Source organism: Malus sylvestris, chromosome 5 (assembly GCF_916048215.2).
Source record: "Malus sylvestris chromosome 5, drMalSylv7.2, whole genome shotgun sequence".
Lineage (NCBI taxonomy): Eukaryota > Viridiplantae > Streptophyta > Magnoliopsida > Rosales > Rosaceae > Malus > Malus sylvestris.
This window is the reverse complement of record NC_062264.1, coordinates 31,508,752-31,535,708: the sequence shown is the minus strand read 5'-3', so window position 1 is coordinate 31,535,708 and position 26,957 is coordinate 31,508,752. Positions and strand designations below refer to the sequence as shown.

General features: G+C 40.3%; 3 protein-coding genes, 2 long non-coding RNA genes and 1 pseudogene across 9 annotated transcripts in view; 4 read left to right on the top strand and 2 right to left on the bottom strand.

The window, feature by feature from the left end:
• Positions 1–8,550, bottom strand: part of LOC126622443 (CDT1-like protein a, chloroplastic) — a 57,249-nt gene extending 48,699 nt beyond the window's left edge. The window contains exons 1-4 of one of the 5 annotated variants that reach the window (XR_007623484.1): positions 8,246–8,485; positions 7,807–8,045; positions 7,404–7,549; positions 6,834–6,961 (exon numbers count right to left, since the gene is read on the bottom strand). Coding sequence is in view for 3 of the 5 variants with exons in the window: in XM_050291238.1 (XP_050147195.1) it covers positions 7,808–8,045; positions 8,246–8,550 (543 nt within the window). In the remaining 2 variants the exon portion in view is untranslated. Of the gene's footprint in view, positions 1–6,833; positions 6,962–7,403; positions 7,550–7,605; positions 7,619–7,806; positions 8,046–8,245 lie in introns of those variants that run through there. The other 4 variants (XR_007623483.1, XM_050291237.1, XM_050291238.1 and 1 more) reach the window with 4 other exon arrangements.
• The window catches only part of LOC126622458 (uncharacterized), a 54,550-nt gene extending 45,915 nt beyond the window's left edge, over positions 1–8,635 (top strand). The window contains exon 3 of the long non-coding RNA XR_007623493.1: positions 8,534–8,635. This is a non-coding gene — a long non-coding RNA (uncharacterized LOC126622458). The remainder of the gene's footprint in view (positions 1–8,533) is intronic.
• A 3,105-nt stretch (positions 8,636–11,740) lies between these two features.
• LOC126622450 (probable inactive poly [ADP-ribose] polymerase SRO2) lies at positions 11,741–12,825 on the top strand. Its single transcript, XM_050291243.1, has 3 exons — positions 11,741–12,202; positions 12,319–12,470; positions 12,566–12,825. The coding sequence occupies exons 1-3, from the start codon at positions 12,034–12,036 to the stop codon at positions 12,683–12,685; spliced, it is 441 nt and encodes a 146-aa protein (XP_050147200.1). The 5' UTR covers positions 11,741–12,033; the 3' UTR covers positions 12,686–12,825.
• Positions 12,826–18,250: 5,425 nt separating this feature from the next.
• On the top strand, positions 18,251–19,791 carry LOC126622457 (uncharacterized). The gene is made up of 2 exons (XR_007623492.1): positions 18,251–19,101; positions 19,457–19,791. It is a non-coding gene; the product is annotated as an uncharacterized LOC126622457 (long non-coding RNA).
• A 5,331-nt stretch (positions 19,792–25,122) lies between these two features.
• Positions 25,123–26,298, top strand: LOC126622434 (probable carboxylesterase 12). Its single transcript, XM_050291197.1, has one exon. The coding sequence runs from the start codon at positions 25,238–25,240 to the stop codon at positions 26,195–26,197; it is 960 nt and encodes a 319-aa protein (XP_050147154.1). The 5' UTR covers positions 25,123–25,237; the 3' UTR covers positions 26,198–26,298.
• Positions 26,299–26,503: 205 nt separating this feature from the next.
• Positions 26,504–26,957, bottom strand: part of LOC126622447 (MDIS1-interacting receptor like kinase 2-like) — a 78,881-nt pseudogene continuing 78,427 nt past the window's right edge.

Sequence of the window (26,957 nt, the reverse complement as noted above, 5' to 3'; positions counted from 1 at the left end):
TCAGCTTAAAAACCCACTTATTAGGAAGCAAATTCATGCTGGGATGAAACGGAACCAAGGTCCATGTCCCACATTGCTGCAGCGCATTAAACTCATGAACCATAGCATTTCTCCATTCTGGAGACTTCACAGCCTGACTAAAACAATTGGGTTCAAGAGGAAACTTGTCAACAGTGACATGCATGGCATATTTAGGGTTGGGCTTGTGAATTCCGGACTGTGAACGTGTGGTCATACGATTGCCCTGAGGTTCAGGCACCATTGGTATCGGTTCTGTGGATACCGTGACTTGCTCATTTGAGGGTAGGGTGGGTGGCAATGGGGAGATTGATTGGATGGGCGAGGAAGACAAATGGGTCGTAGAAATAGAATGAGGTTGGGCTAGGGAGTTATTTTGTTCAGGTTGCAACTGAGTAGTGATTGAAGGACATGTTTGGTCACGGGTAGAGATCGGTTGAGGTTGAAAGGAAGTAATTGATGAAGAAGGTGATGCGTGGGGTTGGGAAGGACTTGACCTAGCAGGCATATTAAAGGTTAATAAAAGTTCAGGGGACACACGGTTACCTGGTGGAATGACGTCTGCAGAGGAAGATGTGAGTCCCTTAAAAGGGAAGGAGTCCTCATCGAATAGGACATGGCGTGACAAGTACACTCGTCGTGTGGACACATCCAAACACCTATAGCCTTGATGATTGAGTGAATATCCTAAGAAAACACAAGATTTGGATTTGGGTTGAAGTTTATTGCTTGTGTAAGGTACCAACCAAGGAAAGCATCGACAACCAAAAACTTTCAACATGTCATACTTTGGGGTTTTGTTAAACAGTTTCTCATACGGTGACACATGAGACAAAAGTTTTGTGGGCATTCGATTCACCAAATATGTTGCAGTTGAGCACGCATCAAACCAAAAACGATTGGGCAAGTGAGATTGGGAAAGCATAACCACACTTGTTTCAACAATGTGTCGATGTTTTCTTTCGGCAAGTCCATTTTGTTCCGGATGTTTAGGACATGAAAATCGTTGAGAAATACCATTTGTACTAAGGAAATTTTGAAATGCACGACTCTTATATTCACCTCCTTCATCACATTGAAATGTTTTAATGGAAAGATTAAGCATTTTCTCAACACAAGCTTTAAATTTAACAAAAATTTCGAAAACTTCACTTTTGTTTTTCATAGGAAAAGTCCAAGAATAGCGAGAATAGTCATCCACAAATAAAACATAATAACGAAAACCTTCATTAGAAATAACTGGAGAAGACCACACATCAGAATGCAACAGTTGCAAAGGAAATTGAGAAACAGACTCAGACGCATAGAAAGGCAATCTAGTGCTCTTTCCTAAGGGACAAGTCTCACAAAAACTAACACCAGAAGTACCATGAATTGGTACTAATTTTTTTGAAATTAAAAACTTAATGATGGAATGAGACGGATGACCTAGACGGGCATGCCATGTTTTCACAGAACACCGGACTCCAACAAAGGATGAAATGGGATACTGGAGTTGTCCACTGCCACTTTGAAATGGGTATAACCCATTCTCACATCTCCCTCGGAAAAGCGTCTTCCGGGTCTTGAGGTCCTTAACAAGGAAAAAATATGGAAATATTAGTAGGTAGCATCGGTTATCTAATGTAAACCTATGGGCAGAAACTATATGTTGAGAAGCAGTGGGACAGTGGAGAATATTGGTTAATTTAAATGAGCAAGCTTTAGTACGTAATTGATTGGAACCAGAATGCAAAATAGGGATGGCAGAATCATTACCTACACCTCCAATAGTTTCATTACCAGTATACTCCTTAGGGTTGATAAGGTTTTGAAGATCAGGAGTAATGTGTGCATTAGCACCGGTGTCCAGAAGCCAATTCTGTTGCTTGTTCAGAGTATTAGGAGAGGAGGTCATAGCTGAAAGTTTGTTTGTAGGAATCCTACCTTCATACGCCGCATTCATTCGCTGGTAGCAATCAAGGGCAGGATGACCTGGTTTGCCACAAATTTGACAAACAATGCGCTCACCGGGACAAGGAACACGATCACCATTTGGCGGGTTACGCTGATGGTTGGGACGAGGGTTGTAACCTCGGGGATTGAATGGAATGCCACGATTGGAGGAAGACACACCTCTCCCATTTCCTCTCGATCTTCCACCGCCACGACCGCGAGCAGCAACAAAGGCATTCACAGATGCAGTCCCGGCCAAGGAAGCTGCTTGTTCCGCCATTCGACGTTCAGTGGTCAACAGTAGTGACTCAAGTGTGGGATAAGTAATAGGAGTATCCCGAGCTTGAGCAGCACTCACTGTCATTTCAAATGCAGGTCCTAGATTGTTCAACACAATCTGTACAAGTTCATCATCATAGACAGGTTGCCCGGCTAGGGCTAGGTTATCAGATATCGCATTCATGCGATCCAGGTAATCCGCAACAGAGAGATCACCTTTCTTGGTCTGCAACAATTCATTTCGCAGGAACAAAATTCGATTTTAGGATGTCGAGGCATACCTCTGCTCCAAGGCTTCCCAAGTGGCGCGAGCAGTCCTCTTGCTGGCCACAGTAGACAAGACAGAAGCAGTTAAGGAGCCATTTATCCAACTAAGGATCGTTTGATCCTGTTGGACCCAAGCAGCATACTGTGGATTGACAGTGGTGATACCAGGCAAGTGTTTTGGAGGACACACCAAGGTACCATCCACATATCCCATCAGATCTCGACTTCGGAGAATTGGGAGAATTTGAGCCAACCACAGTGGGTAGTTGGATCTATCAAGCTTAATATGGACCACTGTGGAGAAAGGATGGAAGGGATTGGTGGTGATGGTGGACTGGGAGGATATGCCATTTTCGTCAGCCATGGAAGCGTGAGAAAAAAAAATAAAACGAATGATGGATCGAGTCGTTAGACGGTAGGGCTCAATACCATGAAGAATATGATCTTTACTGATGAATAATCAAGCTTACTCAAATCTATATCTGCTGCAATGGCAGCATGGTTTATATAAGTTTACAAGCATGCAATAAATAATAATAATGTCCTTTACCCTTGCTGTACTGACAGCATGGTTTATATACAAGTTTAATACACGCATGCAATAAATAATACAAGTGCCAGAAACCATGTGAAGTATTCCTTCTGTCAGGTTGTACAGCGAGAAGGTGGAGGTTCTGTCGTGGACCTTTCTTTAGGGTTTGGAGTCACGTGGATTCACGTGGATTCATGACTTCGTCTAACAGTGTTCAGCAAGAGGATAAAGAGGCGATGAAAATAGTATGATTTAGTGATCCAACCTTTAACTTGATTCGAAGGAAGGGCATTGAATGTTGACTCAACAAAATTTTGCAAGTAATGAAGTTGCGTAACAAATTTCACCTGAAAAGTTAAAGGCACCAAGGTAAATAAGGAAAATCCAAACCAATAACCACATCAATCTAAGAAGTGTATTTTAGTTTACAGAACAGTCATGCATTTTTTTACAGCCATCTCTAGCCTACCGAAAATATTGATTTTTGACTGAAGCAATCATCAACATACAGTGTGTAGTAGAATTAAACCAGTTTCTCTTTGGATCATCACCAATTCCATTGTTCACTGGATCCTCCTTGTCAAAATTTGATTGAGGAGGGTGTATGCTGCACCGAGAGAGCTTCTTTGGTCTGCTAGATGTCCTCTTGTTCAACGAGCTGGTATACAGCTCAAAAGTGTGAGCATCCATAATAAAAACTGCACACGGTATCCATGACAAAATCAGCTTCAACAATTTAGTCCAAAGTCCAAATAATCAAATGATGCACATGAATTTTGAAGAAAAATAACAAAAAGGAGGTTGATATATAAAACTCGAAACTGAGAGAAGAACAAACAATATATTTCATAAAATCCACAAAATCCTATACATGGTAATGTAAATACCTACCACTTTGTTTTGATTCTTTGGCAGAATCACTAATAGCATCCAGCCTTTTCTTGCTTGGAGATGCATAACTCAGCTGTTCATTATGTGGGGTGACTGGAAAACCAGTAGTCTCACCATTCTTGAATCCTCTTCATTAGAAAACAATGCAAGAATTCACCAAATCAAAAATCGAAAAATTGATCGCAGCAAAAAGTGCAGGATTTATTTTTATCAAGCCTATGCATAAAAATATACACAATATTTCCAACCATATAATTCCCACTAATACGATAATATCAACAGATTTAGCCAAGTTGAACATTTATTCGTCTAATCAGTTTATTACAATTAAAAAACATCTAGAACTTCGCTTTATCCGAGATCTGTGTGTATGCATAGATAAATACATACAAAAAGGTCGTACCCAGTGCACAAGGCTCCCGCTTTACGCAGGGTCTGGGAGAGGTGAATGTCGGCTAGCCTTACCCCCATTTTATGGAGAGGCTGCTCCCAAGTCTCGAACCCGAGACCTATCGCTCATGGGCGAAGGCACTTGCCATCGCACCAAGTGCGACCTCTGCATAGATAAATACATACACACAAAAAAAATTAAAAGAATAAAGGAAGACAGAAAACTGAGAACTGTATGTACACTAAGATGCATGTCAAGTATGATTGATGAAAGAGATGCTCTTTTTTTTTTTTTTTTTTTGACAAAGGAACTAATGTGATTAGAAAACGAATTTAAATGGTTGAATTGCTCTCATCAAACTTTGTATCAGTTTTAGCCTCAATTCACATGATTGCGGGCATGCAAACATCGTGGCCTTGAATTTAAAAAACCTTAATCAATGCAGTGCAACTCAGAAATATGAAAAGTTCCAAAGATCATTATATTTTAGAAACTTGTGTTCGAATTTCAGAGTTAATATAACAAAGTCAGCCTTGAATGCTATAATTTAAAACAGAAAAGAAAATGTATCTAAAAAAAAGTAACCGATGAAAAAAAAAAGAGAAATATGCACGAACCTTGGAAGTAAGAAAGCGGTTGCATCTGGAAGCCTTTTTGATGAATTCCTCAACAATCTAACGCGACTCAAACACTAAAGTTTAAAAGAATGGGAAACCATTCACCAAGTGGACTAAGTTTTACACACAGACCAAATACAAAGTTGCATTTACACCAAGGCAACATGCTATCACTCTGTAATTCTCATGCAAAATCATACGACACACAGACATGACATTCTACATACTCATGCTATATAATTATATGAAGAAGAGCCAATATGGTGTGTAAAAACAAATTCTTAATAAAAGAATTAGCCAATTCTAATTAATAGAAACCTTATAGTTCACATTCATGGATAAACAGATAATAAAAAAAAGCCAGCCATGCAACTGTTGATAAAAAAGCTTTCAATCTCAACATAAGATTTGATATGTACATTGCAAAGGTACTTCGCATATAGCAAACACATATCCACTCTTTATCTAACTGAAGAAACTGAAACAAAAGTAAAGCAAATTATATACCTCAAAATGTCAAGTAACCAATTTGTTCCGCCAATGACCCAAAATTCTGAACATAAAAAAAGGTATATTCGTTAGCAATTCAGAGCTTTTAAAATTAGCAAAATACTGAAACTACAGTAAAGAAATTGGCAAATAATTGAACGTTATTGAGGAGAAATTAACTTTGTCCATATAATGGACAGAAGCGCAAAATCAGCTTTGAGAAGATATTAGAGGATATTGTAGATATCAGAAAATCAATACAAAAATATGACTCACAAAATAAAAAATCCAATCACCACATTCACTCAAAACTGATGTGAGTGTGGTGATCCGTACTCTATTCGCTTAAAAATAAAAACCCAAGTGATCAGTGAGCGTGTCTTGGTAAAATAAACAACTTAATTATATAAATATTTATCAACTATTACGCAGATAGCAAAATATTTATCATGTAAGATTATATGCAATCCTAATCTGATTGCAATTTGGTAAAATATCTGGATTCTTAAAATGTTAAAGTAAAGAGGTTGAATTTTAATTAACAACTAATCAACTATACGATGACAAATCAAATTAAATTAACAATTCAGCAGAAGAAGCTTATTGTAATTGTAAGTGTAATTGTAAGTGACAAAGAAGCAGTAAGGGTAGGTTCACCGATATTGAATCAATTGAACACACCTTCATTGTAGTTCGAACTATATATGCGGTATAAGGTATCAATATTTGGATATTGTTTCTGTACCAAAATCTAGGATGCATTTTTTTAAGCCAAACATTTAAAACTCAAAATCAGTCAAAACCAAGTTAGATACTTCCATGACATTGTCTAAATTTGAGTCAGTTTATTGCAGAAGTTGATGCTGTACTTTAATATATTGATCAGTTCAAAATACATTTTATCAGGCATTGAATCTTTCCTAATTCACAATTGAAATATGTGATCACCTTGAGCCCATTGAAAGAGCTCTTGAGAGGGTTTTGGGAGTTGAACCTCAAAGCACAAGGCTTTAACTGTTCAAACCATGCCGCTTTGTGGCCAAGGGAACAATTGATTCCAGTGGAAAAGGTAGCTGCTGATGTTGCTGCCATCCCTCATGCTCTGTAGCACACATAAATTCAAATCGAACTCAAAAATTCGAATTCAAAAACACAAAAAAGCAAACATACCATGGAGCTGACCTCTGTTGAGAGTCCCTCACTCCCTCTGCAATCCCACCCATCCTTACCAAAAGAGTCGTGTGTTGAGCCAACAATAAATCCGGAAAATGACAGTAAAACAAAACATAGACAGAAAGATGCAATGCATTATACAACTATACTACCAGATGCTACCAGATAACACTTCGTAAGAAATGGGTGCAAATACCTTTGTTGCCTTCTTAAGCTCCAGTAGTGGGATGACAACAGAAACCTGATATGCTAGTATTACATCAAACGATGGCCACATGACCAGCATGCAGGGAGCAACAAAAAGGCACCGTATACATGCACACAAGGCATGGAGTCGATAGAATATATGTCCGGGGGTAGGAAAGATGACTGTTAAACCAAATCACAGTTAAACATCAAAACTATGCAGTGATCTTGAATGACAATTGATCCACGCAAAACTGAAAAAAATAAAAATAAAATAAAGGAAAACATGTTATGATGTTCCAACTTCTATACATTCCCGAAGGGCCTAAAGGAAGTGAAGCGTGTAAAATTGTAAACCATCTTCTAACCCCAAGGCCTAACTCTACTTATGTAGTAACCTATTTGATGACGTTCCCATTTACAAGAAATTTTTTCTTGTGCCTGTAACACAAATGGTACACCACGTGTTATTCTATAAGTGGTGTGAAATTTTATTTTTTATTTTATTACTTTTTTAACACAAGAATCTCACCACTTGTATAAGGACACGTGGTGTATCAACCTGTGTTCCGGGCACATTGAAAAATCTCTCCACATTTACCGTTTTAGAAAATGAACATCCAACCTGAGATGATGACAAGGGAAGCTTGACCGTATCTGAAATTTCATCACCCTGAGATGATGACAAGGGAAGCTTGTCCGTATCTGATCGCATATCTTGATTCGTAGGACCAAATGGCTGGGGGAGAATTTCTTCTCGAATTTCATAATCTGAAAACATATTAAGCATTGTTAGACCACATGTTATTCAGAAAGTAGTTCAAGAAATAGAATGTTAAACTGATGAGGAGAAAATCTTGACACCAATAACTTCCCAGATTACCGTTCGATTAAAATTACATACAGCACTCAACAATTAAACCATATTAGTGATGCCATATCCGACCCCACTTAGTGGGAAAAGGCTTTGTTGTTGTTGTTGTTGTTGTTGTAGTGATGCCATATCCGAAACTGAGTATTGGGGATACCTCAGGATGGGATTTTGGAAAGATCAGCAAGCCGCTTATGAAATAACTTCCTCAAATGCATACTCGCACCACCTTCGGATTTTGACTTTCCATCGCTCTCCAATGCATCAGCATTGATGGTGACATGAAGATCCGGCTTCAGACAACTGGTTCTCTCATCCTTAATAAGCACTTTCTTTATTTCAATCACCTCAGGCATAACAAACTTCAGCTGAGCCAAGTGACCATATGTAAACCTCCTATGGATCGAGTTAGAAAAAATCGATCAACTTCTATAAATATCCTAATTCCATTTTCTCAGCAACCAAACAGTTAATTAAAAGAAAATAAGCACATAAATTAGCCAACCAGAAATCAAAGAAATCAAAATCCACCCGGAAATGGAGGACCAAAATCACAAACAGATTTTATGCAAAACAACCGAATTTTGAAGCCTTACATCTCGGGTAGCTTCTCTGGGAAACTGACAAAAGTCTTCTTCAAGGTTTCCTCTCCCCATGGATCGATCTGGTCGGTCCGTCGCTTCTGGGTCAATTCGCCGACGCTCTTGGCGGCGGCCCTTCTGATGTCTCCTATGGAGAGCGCGAAGTTGGCGTTTCGGGCACGGCGGGTGAGTGCTTCGGACTTCTGAGGGGTCTGGGTGCTCAGTGCCAAGTTGCCTGAGACTTTCGAGGGATTTGGGTTTAGGGCTTTCTTTTCCCGGCTTCTGGGTGTCCTGGATCTGAAGGTTTGCGAGGAACTCATTGCCGAGATAAAGCGAAATGCGGGATTCGAAATCGAAAAGGTGAGACCTTGAGGGGCCGCGGTCTCAGAGGAGGTGATAAAGAAGACGAGGAAGAAGAAGAATCGGTGGGGACTTCGAGGGTTTTTCGGTATTTAAGTGGGTTTATAAGGCGGGAAAGATGAGGTGGCACTGGTGTGTTACACAGATTCAAATAAGAAAAAAAGAAGGGAGGTTTAACGAATCGCCTGCGTTACTGTTCTTTTTAACGAAAAATCATATTTTTACATTAAAATGTTAAATATGGTACTATTCACTTTACCCTTTATTTTGTCCTTATCATTAAAACTCAAAATTTTCAAACCATTTTCATTAGTTTTCCTAAAAAAGAAAGGAAATCTCAATTAATTATATAAATATGTTATTCTATTCGTATTTCTTGTTTGATAATAATATTAGTATCATTAACTTTGATTACGTGAGCTATATGATTAGAGAAAAATTTGTGTGGGACATGGCTTGTCATTAGATTTTGTTGAGTAGCACTACAATCTACTCAAACTTCGTCACGTGATAAGTTTTAAATATAATATTTTATCATTATTTTATATTTAACATTCTCATAATTATTTTTATACTAATTAATATACATCATACACCATGAGATCAATGTAATGGTTCATTTTTTTATTCTTTTCCTCTCTCTCTCTCATTTTTATTCCCAAATTTTTGAGATCTCCATTGCCTCGGCATTCTCCTATCAATTGAAAAAAAATCAAAATTAGAATAACATATTCTTAAAATACTCATAATAAAGAAAAGTAGATGTTGTGTCAAACATAGCCAAATAACAGAATTCATATTATAAATATAAAGAAACCTCCTCACCCGAACCCAAAAAACCCCGATTATAAGAAAGAAACAAATAACCCTAATATGCGATCAAACAAACTATTGTATAATGAACAAAAAAAGGAATTTTTTTTTTTTTTGGGGGTAAACAAAAAGAGTATTGTTTAAAGAACCAAAAACCCCCAATTACCACTGGGTGCCGAATATATATATATATTGTTTAAGAAAAGCAAGAAACAGGGAGAGAATAAAGTGAAGAGTCCTACTGCAAAATATAATTTGGAGGGAACATTTGGGGAGAAAAAATGGGGATAAGAAGAAATTAGATTGATTTTATGATGGATATTAATTAGTATAAAATTAATTATAGGAATGTGAAATATAAAAAAATGATAAAAGATTATATTTAAATTTGTCATGTCGCGAGTTTTGAGTGAATTAGTATCACTGAGCAAAATCCAGTGGTAAGCCAAACTCTACACAATTTTTTTTTGTATGATTGATGCAGGTTTCTTTTTTTCGTGGGCCATAAGATCTCAAAAATGAAAAATAAAGCAAACTAAAATTGAAATAGTTTTTAAACACACCCTGAATGTTGTTTGGTTGATATATATTATGATTAATAGCTTCAAGCATAGATAAACATGAAACAAAAGTAATGGCCATTACGTGCCAATCTTACAACTCAAGTAAACATAGAATTCGGCTCCTAGCTTCCATTAGAGCAATTCCACCCCTAAGGATTTTGCGCCAGCACCCAGCGCATTTATCCACTCAAATGAACAGTAATAGACTGGAGTGAACAGTAATAGGCCGAGGCATCTCCACCCCTAAAAAAATGCGCTGGGTATTTGGTGTGTTTTTTTTTTTAAGTTTATTTCGGATAAGATTTTTAACCAATTTCAGATAAAATTTCAAATAAACTTAAAAAAAAATACACACTAAAATAAAATTACATACTCATCAAATAAACTAAAAAAAAAACACACTAAAATGAAATTACATAAACTCATCAAATACACTTTATTCTTCAACCACAAGTTTTTTGGTATTTTTTTTTCACACAAAAAGTATATGAAAGCTTTGGTAGAAAGTGTAGAAAATATTGAAATGTGGTGTAAGGTGGAAGATGAGAGTTAGGTATTTATAGAAAAAATAAATAAATTTTTTTTTAAATTTTATGTATTTTTTAATATTTTTTCTGTATGTTTTAATAAATTTTAATTAGTTAATTAACGTGGACCGTTGATCTGTGATCGGACGGTATATTTTAAAAGTAAAATTTAAATTTTTTTTACCGTTGGAAATCCAACGGTCTAGAAAAACTAGCCGTTGGAAATCCAACGGATATAAGAATGCCACGTCGCTGATGGGATCCGAAGCACAAGTGGGCTGACAGCCCTGTCGGCTACTCCCGGCAGCGCCTGCGTGAAGCGCACGCGCCAGGCAAACTGCCCAGCTTCTTGCTCAGTCTGTTTTGGGCTGGGCTCTTGCCCAGCTCGGGCTGGGTACCAGTCAAATTGAGGGGTGGACTTGGTTGACAGGGTGCTGGCCCTGTTTTTCTCCTGGGTCCTGGGCAAATTCCACTCCGGTGGAATTGCTCTTAGCTTGTTGTCCCAGCCCCATTAGCTTGCTGATGCTCAGAATAAGGTTCATGAATGCAAGGCAGGGCTAGGGCTGATGGTTTTCGTGCCACAAAAGACATCGGAGGTCGAGATCTGGGATGCGCACGTGTACAAGCCAATGCTAAACTCAACAAGCACCACTGCCTTTGACAATTCATCGGTCGGAGGCTCAAGCCGTTTGTCTAACACATCTTTCAAAAGCAACCCTACATTGTCCTGTGCTCTCTCAGAGTATTCATAAAGCAAGAATATGCAACCTCTCCTTGAACAGAAACCGTAAAGCCTTATGATGTTGCGATGTCAGATATTTATTAAAGTTCATATTTCATTCTCAAAACTTCGGAGATTAATTGCTGGAATGTCATTAGAGTCTTCCGTGTTAAGTCTCTTAACTGCAACAACTTGGCCTGACTCCAACTCTGCCTTGTATACTCTTCTAAATCCTCCTATCCCAATGCAGTATTTCTCATGAAAGTCATCTACGACTTTCACAACTTCCCCAAATGTAAATTTTAGTTCGGGATGGTTTGGGAGTGAGGTGCTTAAAAAAAAGGCACCCATAAAAAAAAGCTGTGAGGGTTTTAGGTGTTTGGTAAACTGAAAAAGAAAGGGGTTTATTTTAGAAGCTGCTGTGACAATAAGCTGAAATCAAAGAAAAAGCTGAAGCAATTAATTATTTGCTGCTTTAAAAAACTGATTTTTTTTCAAAACACATGGATATGGACCTATCCTTTAATGAAACAACCACGCCTGACTTATGGGCGAAGATCGAGTCGACGGCGAGGGAGGAGATCTCGACAGCAAGGGAGGGTTCGGAGTTGGTCATGTCGACGAGGATGCCTCCGGGGCGGAGTCCAGCGAGTGCGCTGGTGGTGGGGTCGAGGAGGACGGAGCGGACGTCGGATTTGGGTTGTGGGTATTCTGGGTTTGTGGGTTTTCTGTCGAAATGCTTCCTGTCCTTGCGAGGGTGCAGTTGAAGACGGTGAGGGCGTCGGCCTTGAAGGTTTTCTGGGTTTGGGGAAGGCAGAAATGGTGGCGCCGGGCTCAAAGCAATTGCAACCGAGCTGCAAGGAGGTAGACACTAGAGTGGATAATCTGGTAAATCCAAGAAGATACGTTGTTTGGAGTGCTGTCATGAACTCTCACATTTATCCTTGCTCTGTGGTCAGCTTCAAGGCTCCTAACACTCTCCCTAATGGTTAGTCGCTCAATTCGAAATTCGACTTGGTAATTTGGTTTGTGTTCTTTGTTTGGTTGTTTGGTGGAGATTTCAGGTTTTTGAAATGAGATTTAACCCTGCTTTTGTATGTTCAGTTGTTTCAGGTGTTCCAACTGCGCAGCAGAGTGCTTTGAGACAACCCCCCACATCTCCATGGATGAGCTTCCCTGCTCTGATGTCCATTCTCTCGAAGTTCCTGCCTCCTCAGAAAATGCAATTGCTTGTTGCTTGTCACAACGAATTCAGAGTAAGTTCTATGGCATTTTCTGTTTCTCATGTTTAATCTTCATCAATCATGACAACATGATCACTTCATTTCGAACTTTTCGATTGATTTTGCAGGTGAATAAGGTAACGCGCCCACAGCTGATACAAAGGGTGAGGCAGATTGCCGGTGACAGGCTTTTGATTGGAGTGATCAAATCTGTTAAAAGGCAGATTGGTGCTAGGGCAAATGCATAACATTGTTTGGTGAGCAATCCTTAGGGCCTTTCTTTCGGATTTATTAGAGACGATCAGACTGCTTTTTGGTCATTTCACACCGTTACAGCTGTTTTACATAAAAGTTTACCAAATACTATAACACTGTTTTTTTTCCAAAAGCACTTTTACAAAAAAGTTTACCAAACACTCTGCTGATTTATTTCACAGCCGCTTATGCTCACAGCACAGCCGCCTATTCTCATAGCAGCTTTTTTTCAAAGCACAGCAATACCAAACCAGCCCTTCCTCTTGTTGCAATATCATTGACTCAAAATTCTCAAAGTTCTGAGAAGTTTTGATATCCTGAGGCCGGAGATTGGATCTCTTGCGTAATACTAAAAAGATAAAGAAACCAACGATAGTTTCAACCACGTCAAAACCCAAAAAGGATATGATGACAACAATGACACTATTGATGTCGCCTTTTCGTTTCGAATTGTCGTTGTTTATTTCAGAATTTCCGCTAGAGGAATCACATGGAGACTTTCCCTTTGCATCTCTCCACATGCCATAGTTTCCGACAAAAGCATCAACTGGTGCATTTTGGAAAATGCCACAAGTTGGAATTGGCCCGTGAGGTTGTTATAAGAAAAGTCATATAGATGGTTAGTCTATCCATGTTAAAAAATTCCGATGAGATTTCCCTTGAGAGATGGTTGTGTGATATATTGAAAATCTCTAAACTTGTGAGCTCGCCCAAGTTTGAAGGTATTGCTCCCGAGAACAAATTGCTGCTAAAATCCATTTGGTAACAAAACTATAGATTGTCAAACATGCCGTGATCAGGTGGCATTACCCATGTCATATAGTTATTAGCCAAATTGAGATACTGAATCTAAGTGAAATTGCCGATACTCCGAGGGATCACTCCTGTTAAATTGTTATTAGACAAATTGAGATACCGAATCTTAGTGACACTGCCAATAGTCCAAGGGATCACTCATGTCAAATTGTTATTAGACAAATTGAGAGACTCAATCTGAGTGAAATTGCCCGTACTCAAAGGGATCACTCATGTCAGATAGTTACTAAACAAATTGAGAAACCGAATCGGAGTGAGATTGCTGATACTCTAAGGGATCACTCCTGCCAAATTGTTATCGGACAAATAGAGAAATTGAATTTGAATGAAATTGCCAATACTCCGAGGGATCACTCCTCTCAAATGGTTCTTGCTCACGTTTAGTGTTTATAGTGTTAGATATAGCGTGTAAGGTGGTTAAGTTGGTTAGCATATCATGAACTTAGATTGTGACAAGTGTCAACATCTTGTGAGTCTTATCTTAGCTTAGTAGTTAAGCTAAGATAGTTAGACATATATACATTTGTGTAAGTGTAATCTGTGATATTATGAAAATACAATACAAACAAATACTTTCTCTCTCTAAAACTACAACCTTTCTTATTCTTTAAGATAGTTCTTTCTTTCTCTGTTTACATATAGCAAGTTTAGATTTCCAATTTGACTAGGAAGTCCCCCACCAAAATAATTAGAGTCTAGGCTTAGATAATTCAAATTTGTCAACTGCCCAAGCTCAGGTGGAATATTCCCACTGAAGCTATTGCGTCGAAGATTCAAATGGACAACTAGTCCAATTGGAGATCACTGAAGGCAAGATTGGACTGGTAAATACATTATCGGAGAGTTTATGCTGCTTCAAATACTTCGCATTCATTCGACAAAGGCAAAGGGACAACAAAAATTGAAAAATATATAGGGAACTAGTATTGTAAAATCGACGGTGTGTGCAGTGGAATAAATGAAACAAGACACAAAATTTACGAGGTTCCTTTACAGTCAGTGCGACTGTAGTACGTCATCGGGGCAGCAGTGGTGCTTTCATTTATAATCTGGAATAATAATAGTACAAAATTAACTGTCTCTATAATCTCCTCTCTTCTTCCTCTCTTTTCTTTCTTCCTCTCTTTTTCTTTGTTTCTTTTCCTTCCTCTCTCTCCCGTGAGTCCCTCAATTCTTATCTTCTTATAATGCTCTATTTATAGAGCAAACATTATGAAAGCAAACAAAAAGTTCACTATTTAACTTGTGAACCTTTACTATATACATGTGAGCAAACATACCCATTGTTTTACAACAACTAGAAGTTTCTCCGATGATGATGCTGTATTATCTTTGTTGACCAATGACTTTGTTGATGCACAAAATCAGCGAAGACTTTGGTACAACAGAAAGTGTCAGGTTTTGTGACCTTCGCTTGGTTGCTTCGGTCACTAGTGAGGATAAGTACGTAAATGAATAGAGACAGAGAAGCAAACACAGGATGTACGTGGTTCACCCAGATTGGCTACGTCCACGGAGTAGAGGAGTTCTTATTAGTAGTGAAGGGCTTACACAAGTACAAAGGATCAAGCTCTCAATTTAGTGAGTTCTTGTGAATGATTTAACACAAATGGCATTAGGCAATATTGTGGGGGAATGACCCCTATTTATAGAAAAACTTGTAGCTTTGTCACATTGACATGTGTCATGTTGTGATTGGTTCTTGATGTCGACACGTGCTGCGCTCTGATTGGCTTCTAATCTTGACACGTGTCGAGTAGTGATTGGCCTCCTGGTCGGAGGGGAACTCTTCTGGGTCCTTAACAGTATAGCGTTGGCCGGTGCTCGGTAGTTTCGGGATTGGTCAAGTATGGTACAAACAGTGCTCCCCTAAGTTCCCGAGTGAGGGAAACTCCTCGGTTGGGGACTTGCAAGATCCAATCCCTTGAGTAATCACGAAACTTCTAAGTACCGAAGTGTGGTCTGATCTTCATCTGCCCTTCTCTGGAAGTACCTTTCCTCCATCTGGGAATGGTGTATTTAGCTGATGTTGACGCACAAGGTAATGTATCAATTTCACTTGAAGCTTAGTTGTAGTTTCGGGCTTAGTCAAGTGTGATACAAACCCTATAGTAGGAGTCCCCCAAGTCGCCGAGCTAGGAGATCTGCCGAAAGAGGTGACAGACAAGGTAAGCAGTCAAACTTCCAAGTAAGCAACCCAGGATCAGAGGTTTGACTTCGGCTTCCGGTTGATTGTTCTCCTTCTCCTTGTCTCTCATTCAACTGCCAGGATAAGGAGAAGCAAATGGATAAGAGATGATATGAGATACTTTTGCTTTTGAAGAAGTAACTTTCCACAGGCTTATTCTTGAACTGTGCTGGAGGGTTTTCAGGTGCCCTTCAGAGTATAAGGCCGACTCAAAAATTTGAGGGTCAAAACAAGTCCATCAAATCTAGAGTACGTTCGACCTTGATGATATGGGATACTTTTGCTGTTGACGGAATAATGAATGTGGTATGGAAATGTGTCGTGCTGTAGTGATCTGTTTTAGCTCACCGTCGAACCTTCTGCTTCAATCTTTTGCATGGCAGAAGTGGTGTGCAACCTTTGCATTTAAATGGTCCTTCAGAACATTCCTTCATAGTGACTCATCCACGCTTGGCAGCTTCAGTGTAAAGAGCCAATATCTGATCAACTGTCATGAGGTATTTGCCGGTGGAATTCGTGACCTTGACAGCAGTTGAGGATGAGTACTCGAGAGCAATGCTAAGTAAGCAACCAGGCAAAGGCTCCAGGCAGTCAGTTCCAAATTGGAGGTTTGATTTCAGGTTCCGACTGACTGCTCTCTTTCTCCTTGTCCTGCAGGTGTGGACAAGGACAAAGACAAAGACAGGGAGAAAGCATGATATGGGATACTCTTGCTTTCGACCCTGATGATATGAGATACTCTTGTTCTTGGTGTGGCTTATTTGCTGAGGTATTATCGGGGGGAAATAAAGCTGAGTATTTCGAGAGGTTATGTTGAGGGTGCCTTTTCGAATGCGAGAAAGGGTTGAGCATTTTTGCAGGTTTGCCTGTCCGTTGAGGAGGGAGGTCAATGTATATAGGGATTTCCCAATAACAAGTAGTAATGCTATTCCTTTACCCTTCTTGGTCACAGCAATGTAGTGGGAGCTGCCAGCTTCACGTGTTTTAATTTTGTCAGAGCACTTTGAAAAAGTGGTATGTGGTATCTGGAAAGCTGATGTTACGTGTGAAGATTACAGACAAGCTTTATCTAAGGAAATCTGGCTCTCGAAGTTCTGAGAGTTGTGCCTCTTCGGTTTTCGAACAAGCAATCCCGTCGAGGATCTGACTCTCGAGATTCGGAAAGCGGTGCTACTCCGGTTTTTGAGAAAGTAATTATGTTAGGAGTCTTTTCTCGAATGTGAGTAAAGGTTGGACGTTCTTGCCAACCTGTCTTGCCGCAAAACACGGAGGTCGACACACATAGGGACTTTCCAGTTGTCAAGCAGTGGTGCTGTTCCTTTACCCTTATGGGTAATAGTAGGGTAGCTGGAACTTCGAAATTCTCGTGCCTAAACTTTGTCAGAGATCTTTGACAAAGTTATATGTGGTACCCGAGGAGTTGATGGTGCATATGGAGAGCGGTGATTGAACAGTAAGATTCACGTGCTTTCTACTTCACCAGAAATCTTCGACAGAGTGCCCGTAATTTCCGCAAAGCTGATTGTGCATGTGACAGGTGCTGACGAGGCTGAAAAAGCAGGTGCTTCTTCGATTTCTGAGATCGGCCCTCGTGGTCTCTGAGCAGCCCAGCTTTTGAGAAAGCAAACGCCTCTTCGATTTCTGAGATCGGCCCTCGTGGTCTCTGAGCAGCCCAGCTTTTGAGAAAGCAAACGCCTCTTCGATTTCTGAAGCTCCGTCGAGTGCAGATTTTTATAGAGGCTGACATTAAGTTCCACAGCACACTTGAATCTCTACCAGTAGAAGCTCATTTCTTGCACTTCTAAGATCTTGATTTGTTTGACCTCTTCCTTCTTCAACACATTTGAAAATGTCTGGACCCTCCGACCGTCGTTTTGACTTGAACCTTGGAGAAGAGACAGCCACGCCTTCTCCAGACAACATATGGCGCCCATCCTTCATATCCCCTACTGGTCCTCTTACCGTTGGGGATTCTGTGATGAAGAATGATATGACCGCTGCAGTGGTGGCCAGGACCCTTCTCACTCCCAAAGATAATAGACTACTTTCCAAACGGTCTGATGAGTTGGCTGTTAAGGACTCTCTGGCTCTTAGTGTTCAGTGTGCAGGTTCTGTGTCTAATATGGCCCAACGCCTATTTGCTAGAACCCGCCAAGTTGAATCATTGGCTGCTGAAGTGATGAGTCTCAAACAGGAGATTAGAGGGCTCAAGCATGAGAATAAGCAGTTGCACCGGCTCGCCCATGACTATGCTACAAACATGAAGAGGAAGCTTGACCAGATGAAGGAATCTGATGGTAAGGTTTTACTTGATCATCAGCGGTTTGTGGGTTTGTTCCAAAGGCATTTATTGCCTTCGTCCTCTGGGGCTGTACCTGGTAATGAAGCTTCAAATGATGAACCTCCAATGCCTCCTCCTTCTGGGGTTTTGTCAAGTACTGAGGCTCCGGATAACCACCCTCCGATGCTTTCTCTTTCTGGGGCTCTACCGACTGCTGAGACTTCCCCTAAGCAACCTTTGTGAAGGCTCCCTTTTGTTTGTTTATTTTGACTCATGTATATGTACATATTTGTGGCTTATCGAAAATATTAATAAATAAGATTTGCTTCATTTCAACATATTGTGTTAAATACACCAAAGCCTTCTTCATAAAGTTCTTTGAATTTTTGCTTTTGTTGAAACCTGTATTGTTGAAGCTTTGTGAGTGAAGCATGTAGTTTGAGGTAGTGTTCCCTTAATTTCCCGAGTGAGGAAAACTTCTCGGTTGGAGACTTGAAAAATCCAAGTCACTGAGTGGTTGTGAAACTGCCGAGTATCAAGGTGCAGTAGCATATGGTGGGAGTCCCTCAAGTCTTCAGGCGAAGAGAGTTGCCGAATGAGGTGTCTCGCGTGTTACTAATTTGTCAAAGTAACGAATTCTTGTTTCGATGTCACACATTCGTATATGCTTTATCTAAAAATATTTCCAACTTTTGTGTGTTTGATGCTGCATGCTATTGACTAGACAAGATCAAGTGCAATTAGTAGCTTTTCTCTCTTTTTCATCTTTTCTTTGGTGGAATTGTTTTTCGTTTCCACTAATCAGCCTGAGTGGATGCAAGATAACACCTTTCTCTATAGCTCAGATTGCAAAGTCGTCTTCATGAAAGTTTTTCCTTATCTTGTGAACTACAACATATCCAAATTTGAGATCCATCGGAGTAGTACAACTTCAGAAATTCAAGTATGATGAGTAACTGTTCATCAATGTTCTGTCAATCCGTCAGACTTGTTGTGAGCTTCGAAACTCCATTTTCTCTTGTTCAGATCAACATACTTTCTTCATCGAAGTTGTTCCTCAGATTGTGAACTACAACATATCCAAATTTGAGATCCCTCGGAGCAGTATAACTCCAGAAATCCAGGTATGATGAATGACTGGTTATTATTTTTCTGTCAACCCGTCAGATTTGTTGTGAGCTTCGAAACTCCATTTTCTCTTGTTCAGATCGGTATGCTTTCTTCATTGAAGTTGTTCCTCAGTCGTGAACTACAACATATCAAAATTTGAGATCCCTCGGAGCAGTATAACTCCAGAAATCCAGGTATGATGAATGACTGGTTATTATTTTTCTGTCAACCCGTCAGATTTGTTGTGAGCTTCGAAACTCCATTTTCTATTGTTCAGATCGGCATGCTTTCTTCATTGAAGTTGTTCCTCATCGTCTCTTTCATAACATATCAAAAATTCAGAATGAACTAATGGTTAAATATTTCCAGATCTTCGAAACATCACAGCAGCTTCGAAATCTGCAAGAATCCGACTGTCATGTTTGGAGCTTCAACACTTTAATTTCCGTCGCTCAAACAGAAATGGTTCCTTCTTGAAAGTTGTTCATATGCTCAAGAACTATAGGGTGTCCAAAATTCAGCTCCATTGGAGAAGAGCAGAGGTTGCAGAAATTTGATAGATGAAAGGAGGCGGAAGAGGGAGAGAGAGAAAAAGTCTCTTGGGTTGGATTTCTATTTTGGGGCAGATTCCAATTTTTGTAGCACCTTCATTATTGATGAATTGCTTGTACTTTTGTCCATTATGAAACTTGGGACTTTGGCTTGTTGTTGGATCTATTATAATATGTTTGGGAACATATATAAGTGAATAAATAAGAAGGAAAATTTTGGGCCCTTGTGGGTGTAAAACAAAAAATGTTTATGTTTACCCAAGTGTTTTTGTACAAGTTCAAGGGCATCTTGGGTTTTGTGAACAAAATTTGTTTATTTGGAGCAAGGTTTTGTGTTGAAGCTTTGTAGGTGAAGCTTTGGTGTTGAAGCTTTCTAGGTGAAGCTTTGATGGTGAAGCTTTATAGATGAAGCTTTGTAGATGAAGCTTTCTAGGGGAAGCTTTGATGGTGAAGCTTTGTAGATGAAGCTTTCTAGGTGAAGCTTTGATGGTGAAGCTTTGATGGTGAAAGTATGTAGAGGGAGCTTTCTAGGTGAAGATTTTTTAGGTGAAGCTTTGTAGGTGAAGCTTTTTTAAGTGAAGCTTTTCGGGTGAAGTTTTTTTTTTTGGGTGAAGCTTTGTGGGTGAAGCTTTTTAGGTGAAGCTTTGTGGGTGAAGCTTTGGAGGTGAAGCTTTTCGGGTGAAGCTTTTTAGGTGAAGCTTTGTGGGTGAAGCTTTTTAGGTGAAGCTTTGTGGGTGAAGCTTTGGAGGTGAAGCTTTTCGGGTGAAGCTTTGTGGGTGAGCCTCCACGATCAATGGGTCGTTATGAGGGTAGATGATGCCTCTTTCTTCCTCAGGGTAGAAACATATCGGATCCCAGTTAGGTTTTTGATACTTCCCTCCCCTGATGTCTTCCACGTGAAACACTTGGTGACCAGGCCTCAGACTTCGTTCACTGTTTTTCATGGCCCTATTGGAAGATTCAGATATGGGTGTGCCGCCGCTTATGGAATATATGACATTCACCTGGCGTTGGTTACGGTTATCCATTTGAGGGTGAAGAAGGAATTGATCAATTTTTCCTTCTCGTGCCAAAGCTTCAATACGATCACGGAGGATGATACATTTCTCGCTATCATGGCCGTTATGCTCATGGTAGCAACAAAACATGCCCGCGTTATTCGGGGGCGTGTAATCTGGGTGCCTCGGCTTTGGCTTTGGTATCAGGTGAGCTATGCTGGGGTAAATGGCCGCGCATGTGGCATTCAAGGGCGTGTATGTCTCATACCTTGGGGTAGGGGGTATCTTGACGCGGGTTTGACCCACTGCATTGACTGCCTGGGGGCGAGCGTTATTGTGGCGATACCCTTGGTTATCGGGATAATGTCCCTTACTCTTTTTACTGAAAGGAGAGTGGTGAGGATGGAAATCCTTCCTCTTGCCTTGAAATTGATATGTCTGTTGATTCGGTGAAGCATTATGCAAGGTATGGGGAGGTGCCACTGCTGTTTGGAAAGTCGAGGTCTTCTCATTTAGGTGAGTCTGGCTTCCACCTCCCACTTGTTGATAAAGGATGGTTGTAGGGGGTTTCTCCTGATATGTCTTTGCCTCGGCGGATGCATGGTTATAAGCCTGCGCCATCACCTCAGAGTAAGTCTTCCAAGTATTGGCATTGATCATGTATTTAAAGAAACAATCACGTAGGCCTGCCGTGAAGGCTTTGAGGGCAGTCTTGTCGTCTGCCTCGGCACACCGGGAGTATTCATGGCTGAAGCGGCCAGCATACATACGTAATGACTCGTCTGGCTTCTGGCGGATAGTGTACAAGTCATCTGCAGAGTGCAAGCGATCGGTTTGGAAAATGTGTTGGGAAACAAATAGTTTCCTCAATTCCTCAAATGAGTCTACCGTCTCAGGTGTAAGACGACAATACCAATTTAGAGCTCCACTAGAGAGGGTGGAGGGGAAGAGAAGACATCGCTCTTCGTCGGTGTGCATCCGGTATGCCATGGTGGACTCAAAGAGGTTAAGGTGCTCAATCGGGTCCTCTTTTCCAGTATAAAGTTGCAAGCCAAGCTTTTGCTTTGTCTTTGCTTGAAGGGGGGTGTTGAGGATCCTCCTTGTAAGAGGGCCAGGCCTGGGTTGGTTCCAGTCAGGTATTTCAGCCTGACGTTCAGCCTTCAATTTGTTTACTTCCTCAAGAAGTTGTAGGACAAGGGGGTCCTGAGCGGAGTTATGTGTCACTGGAGCTTTCTTTCGTAAATCTCCATCTCCTATTGGAATTAGGAAGGTTTGATCAAGGGCATGTGATTTTTCCCTGGACTCGCTGTACTGGCTTCCAGGGTATGTCTGTCGGAACACCTCTGAGTCCCCTGTACCCTCATGTCTCTCTAGGACTTGTTGCCCCTTCCCCAAATTGGTGGCCGGCTTGGGCCGTGGCAGGGGACCGAGTCTCTCAGAAATCCTTGGGTCATTAATCTTTGAGCTTATATGGATGGAATTCTCTCGACGTTGCTTCAGGAAATCCCGACAATCGCGAAAGACGGCTTTCGATCCATCTGCCCCTTCAGCAAAGAGGTGTCTCCCTCCACTTCTCATGGTTCGGGTCGAAGCAACTGGGTTAAGAGAAGCCTCATGTTGATTATCAAGTCGAGGGGTAATCTGTTCCCTATCAGGGATATCTATGTCGAATGCATGTGACCCTCCATGTTGGAGGGCACCCAGTTGATGGTTGACTTCCACGGGGGCAACAAGCTCGCGTGTCTGAGCTTGCCTAGCTTCGTGGAGTGTCTCGAAGAGCTTCTCATATTGCTCCTGGAGGACCTCATTCCTCATTGCTATCTTGTTGTTCTGAGCTTCCAACTCATCGACTTTAGCTTGAAGAAGAACTCGTTTTCCTTCCTTCTTTCGTTGTTTCGCACTATGTGCAAGGGGGGTGTCATTCTGTGTGCTGTGGCTTCCTTCGCTTCCCATGTTGGAGAGGGATGCCTGGTCAAAAGAAAGTGTACGAATGATAGAAACCAGCTTGACACAGCTGAAGAGAGTAGGAATAAGTGTCGTTTCCCACAGACGGCGCCAAATGTTGATGCACAAAATCAGCGAAGACTTTGGTACAACAGAAAGTGTCAGATTTTGTGACCTTCGCTTGGTTGCTTCGGTCACTAGTGAGGATAAGTACGTAAATGAATAGAGACAGAGAAGCAAACACAGGATGTACATGGTTCACCCAGATTGGCTACGTCCACGGAGTAGAGGAGTTCTTATTAGTAGTGAAGGGCTTACACAAGTACAAAGGATCAAGCTCTCAATTTAGTGAGTTCTTGTGAATGATTTAACACAAATGGCATTAGGCAATATTGTGGGGGAATGACCCCTATTTATAGAAAAACTTGTAGCTTTGTCACATTGACATGTGTCATGTTGTGATTGGTTCTTGATGTCGACACGTGTTGCGCTCTGATTGGCTTCTAATCTTGACACGTGTCGAGTAGTGATTGGCCTCCTGGTCGGAGGGGAACTCTTCTGGGTCCTTGACAGTATAGCGTTGGCCGGTGCTCGGTAGTTTCGGGATTGGTCAAGTATGGTACAAACAGACTTGATACTAATGAATTAGATGATTTTCAATTGCTCTATTGTCTACCCTAATGTACTTCTCAAGACAGAGTAATCAATTAGTTAAGTAGAACATTTCAAAGATGCCTAATGAAATATTGAATAAATGTATGTATAAAGGAAATATTGAATAAATGTATGTATCAATCAATCGACTGAAATATTTCCCATAAACAAAGAGTAGAATTTATAATTTGCAATCATGAACTTTTATCCTATTTTAATATAGAATTAATCTTTACACTCGAAGTTCGTTAATTAAATTTTTGGATTTTATAAAATGTGTATAATTGGTTAATGCCCACTGAAGGCGGTGAAGCATCAACACGTACACAAAATGGGTGTAGCGAAGATGAGGATGCTTCGTTGGATGTGTGGGCACACGAGAAATGATAAGATTATGAATATGGATATCCGAGGTAAAGTAAGAGTAGCCGAAATTGAAGGAAAGATGAGAGAAAATCGGTTACGGTGGTTTGGACATGCGTAAAGAAGGCCTACTGACGTTTCGGTTCGAAGATGTGACTACGGGATAGAGGTTCAGGGCCGAAGGGGTAGAGGAAGACCTAGGAAAACTTTGGAAGACCCTAAGAAAAGACTTAGAGTACTTGGATCTAACGGAGGACATGACACAAAATCGAGCGCAATGGCATTCTAGGATTCATATAGCCGACCCCACTTAGTGGGAAAATGCTTTGTTGTTGTTGTTGTATAATTGGTTAATGCCAACTTTTATATAAAAAAAAAAAATTGTTACTATGATGAGGAGCGAAGCCAAATATATGTATGGATGATATATTATCAAACAACAAAGTCACAAATAAAAATGCTATAGAATTACCAAGCAATCCATAAGATTTTTCACACAACAAATTATAATAGGGAAATTTAATGGAAAACTCATAATACTGTTCACTTTAACGAAAAATCACATTTTTACATTAAAAAGTCAATCATGGTATTATTCATTTTACCATTTATTTTGTCCTTATCGTTAAAATTCAAAGTCTTCAAGTTTTTTCATTAGTTTTCCTATTATAATATCCTCAACACGTTTTGTATTTTGGAAGCGTTGCATAACAACTTTGTTACCAATACCATCAAATATATCTCTTTATAAAAATAATCATTTTATCATTCGTCAATTCATCTCCCATTTGATTTCTTAATCAATTCTTCATAAATTTTATGACCGAAAATACTCTTTCAACGTTGGCGCTAGCAACTAAAAAGAAGGCAGATTGTCTGCCTTCCTGTTTGAATGCCCTTCCCATCCCTTCCTATTTGTGCAGTCACGGTTAAGCTACGTCAATATTTTATATTTTTGTTGCATTTGTCTTATTATCTCTATAAAAAAAAATATATAAAATATTAATATGACTTAATAAAATAAGAGGAGATACAAATAGCATGCAAACAGAAAGGTAGATAATCTGCCCCAACTAAGAAAGGGTCCAAGAGACCCTTCCGGAGGACGGCTCAACAACCAGCAAAAAGAAAAATAGATAGACACACGTGTCGAAAAAAGAAAATTAGACCCAGCTGGAGGCCGGCACAACAACCGCCCGTGCACTGCTACAGTAGCGTGTCTAAAAAAACGATAACAGATCCTCTCCGGATCTAAACAGCGGGAGCTCAAGGATCAAGCGATCCAGATTTTTAAATTTTGATCCAACGGTTAAAAGAAGAGAAGCTTTTAAAAACTAAAATAGTTGTTGATCGTTGGATCAAATTTTAAAGGTCCGAATCAGTTAATCCTTGAGCTCCGGCTGTTTAGATCCGGAGAGGATCTGTTCTCGAAAAAAATATCCAGAGTTGTTGAAATAGTCTGCCAAGCTACGATCTTATCTTTAATCTTTTTCTTTTCTTTATATGGCCTACAGCCTTTTAAAACTAATAAATTAATAATGCATGAGACTTTTGGCAACATAAGATAGACGCAGAGAGAGAGGACTCCATAGCCATTTCTTATTCTCCTACTTTTTTCTTTGAAGTTGAAAATCCAAAACATGAGCAACGAAGAACTATGTTATGACTTTTCTCCAATGATCAAGGCATACAAAGACGGTCGAATCGAGAGACTCCTAGGCACAGCCACAGTTCCTCCATCAACACAACCCGAAACCGGAGTCCAATCCAAAGACGTTGTCATCTCCCAACAACCAGCAATATCTGTAAGGCTCTACATCCCTAAATCCGCTGCCACCAAACTCCCTCTTCTCGTTTACTTTCACGGCGGTGGCTTCTGCATCGAAAGCGCTTCCTCCCCCACGTATCACGACTACCTCAACTCCTTAGTCTCTGAAGCCAATGTTGTTGCCGTCTCTGTTGAGTACAGGCTTGCCCCGGAGCACCCTGTCCCGGCTGCCTACGACGATTCATGGGCTGCTCTCAAATGGGTGGCTTCCCATTTTGATGGAACGCGAAAAGGCGGTGAAGAAGAAGATGAAGATTGGATAACTAGCTATGCGGATTCGCAGCGCATGTTCTTCGCTGGGGACAGCGCCGGAGCTAATATAGCGCACCATATGGGATTGAAAGTAGGATCGGACGGGCTGGTTGGTGTTAAGTTGATTGGGGTTGTGTTGGTCCATCCATATTTCTGGGGGTCAGAGTCAATTGGGGTAGAGCTCAATGCCCCTGCAGCGATGAGAGAGTTTATGGCAGCCATGTGGCGTTTTGTCAACCCGTTGAGTAGTGGATCCGATGACCCGCTCATGAACCCCGAAAAGGATCCAAAACTGGGGAAATTGGGGTGTGGGAAAGTGGTAGTTTTCGTGGCGGAAAAAGATGTGTTGAAAGAAAGGGGATGGTATTACGGGGAGGTGCTGAGAAAGAGTGGATGGAATGGGGTTGTGGAGGTGATGGAAGCAAAAGGAGAGGGGCATTGTTTCCATTTAGACGATCTAACTTGTGAGAATGCTGTGGCCATGCAGAAGAAGATAGTCTCTTTCTTGAACCAGGTTTAGGATTTTCGAATTGTTGTAATTTTGTCTATCTTCTTTTTCTTCCTCTGGTTTTGTGTTTTCTTTTTTCATAAAAATATAAAACTTTCTGTTCCAATGTTTTATTTTGAACTTGTGGAATATCGGTTTAAAGCATTACGATTAAGAAAATTTGTCACACATATAATCCGCATTCCACGAATAATACAGATGAGTAATTAGGGTACTGAAGATGTATTACATGAGAAATTAGATGGATTTGTTTGTAGCAGGAATACTGATGGGGAAGTTTGAACTACTCCCCCTTTTCATCTACTTTTCTTTTACTTTTTATAGTGCCATTGACTTGTTGATTGTGAACATACCAAACGGTTCCGGAAGGCAAGGCAGGGTTTGAGCTGAGAGTTTTTGTGCTGCTCCAACCTTTGCAGATGCATTGGTTGGCGGCTCCAACCTTTGGTCTAACAAATCTTAAGCAATTCTACATTGCCCCTCCTCGATTTTGATGATTCTGGTAGCTGGGACTCTAGCATATGTAAACTTTAATTCCTCTTGCCATATCATTGACTCCAAACAGTCTTCCTTGCCTGCCTGAGCCATTTGGTATGCTTACCATCAACAAGTACGAGCTTTCTATCAAATAAGGAGCGGCTGTGGAATTTTATTTTATGTTTATTGTTTTTAATGTATACAACAAATTTGATAAAGATGTATTTGATATCTGCATCATTCTGATTACTAGTGTGTTGCAAATTGTGTGGTTGAAGGATATAATGTTTAACTC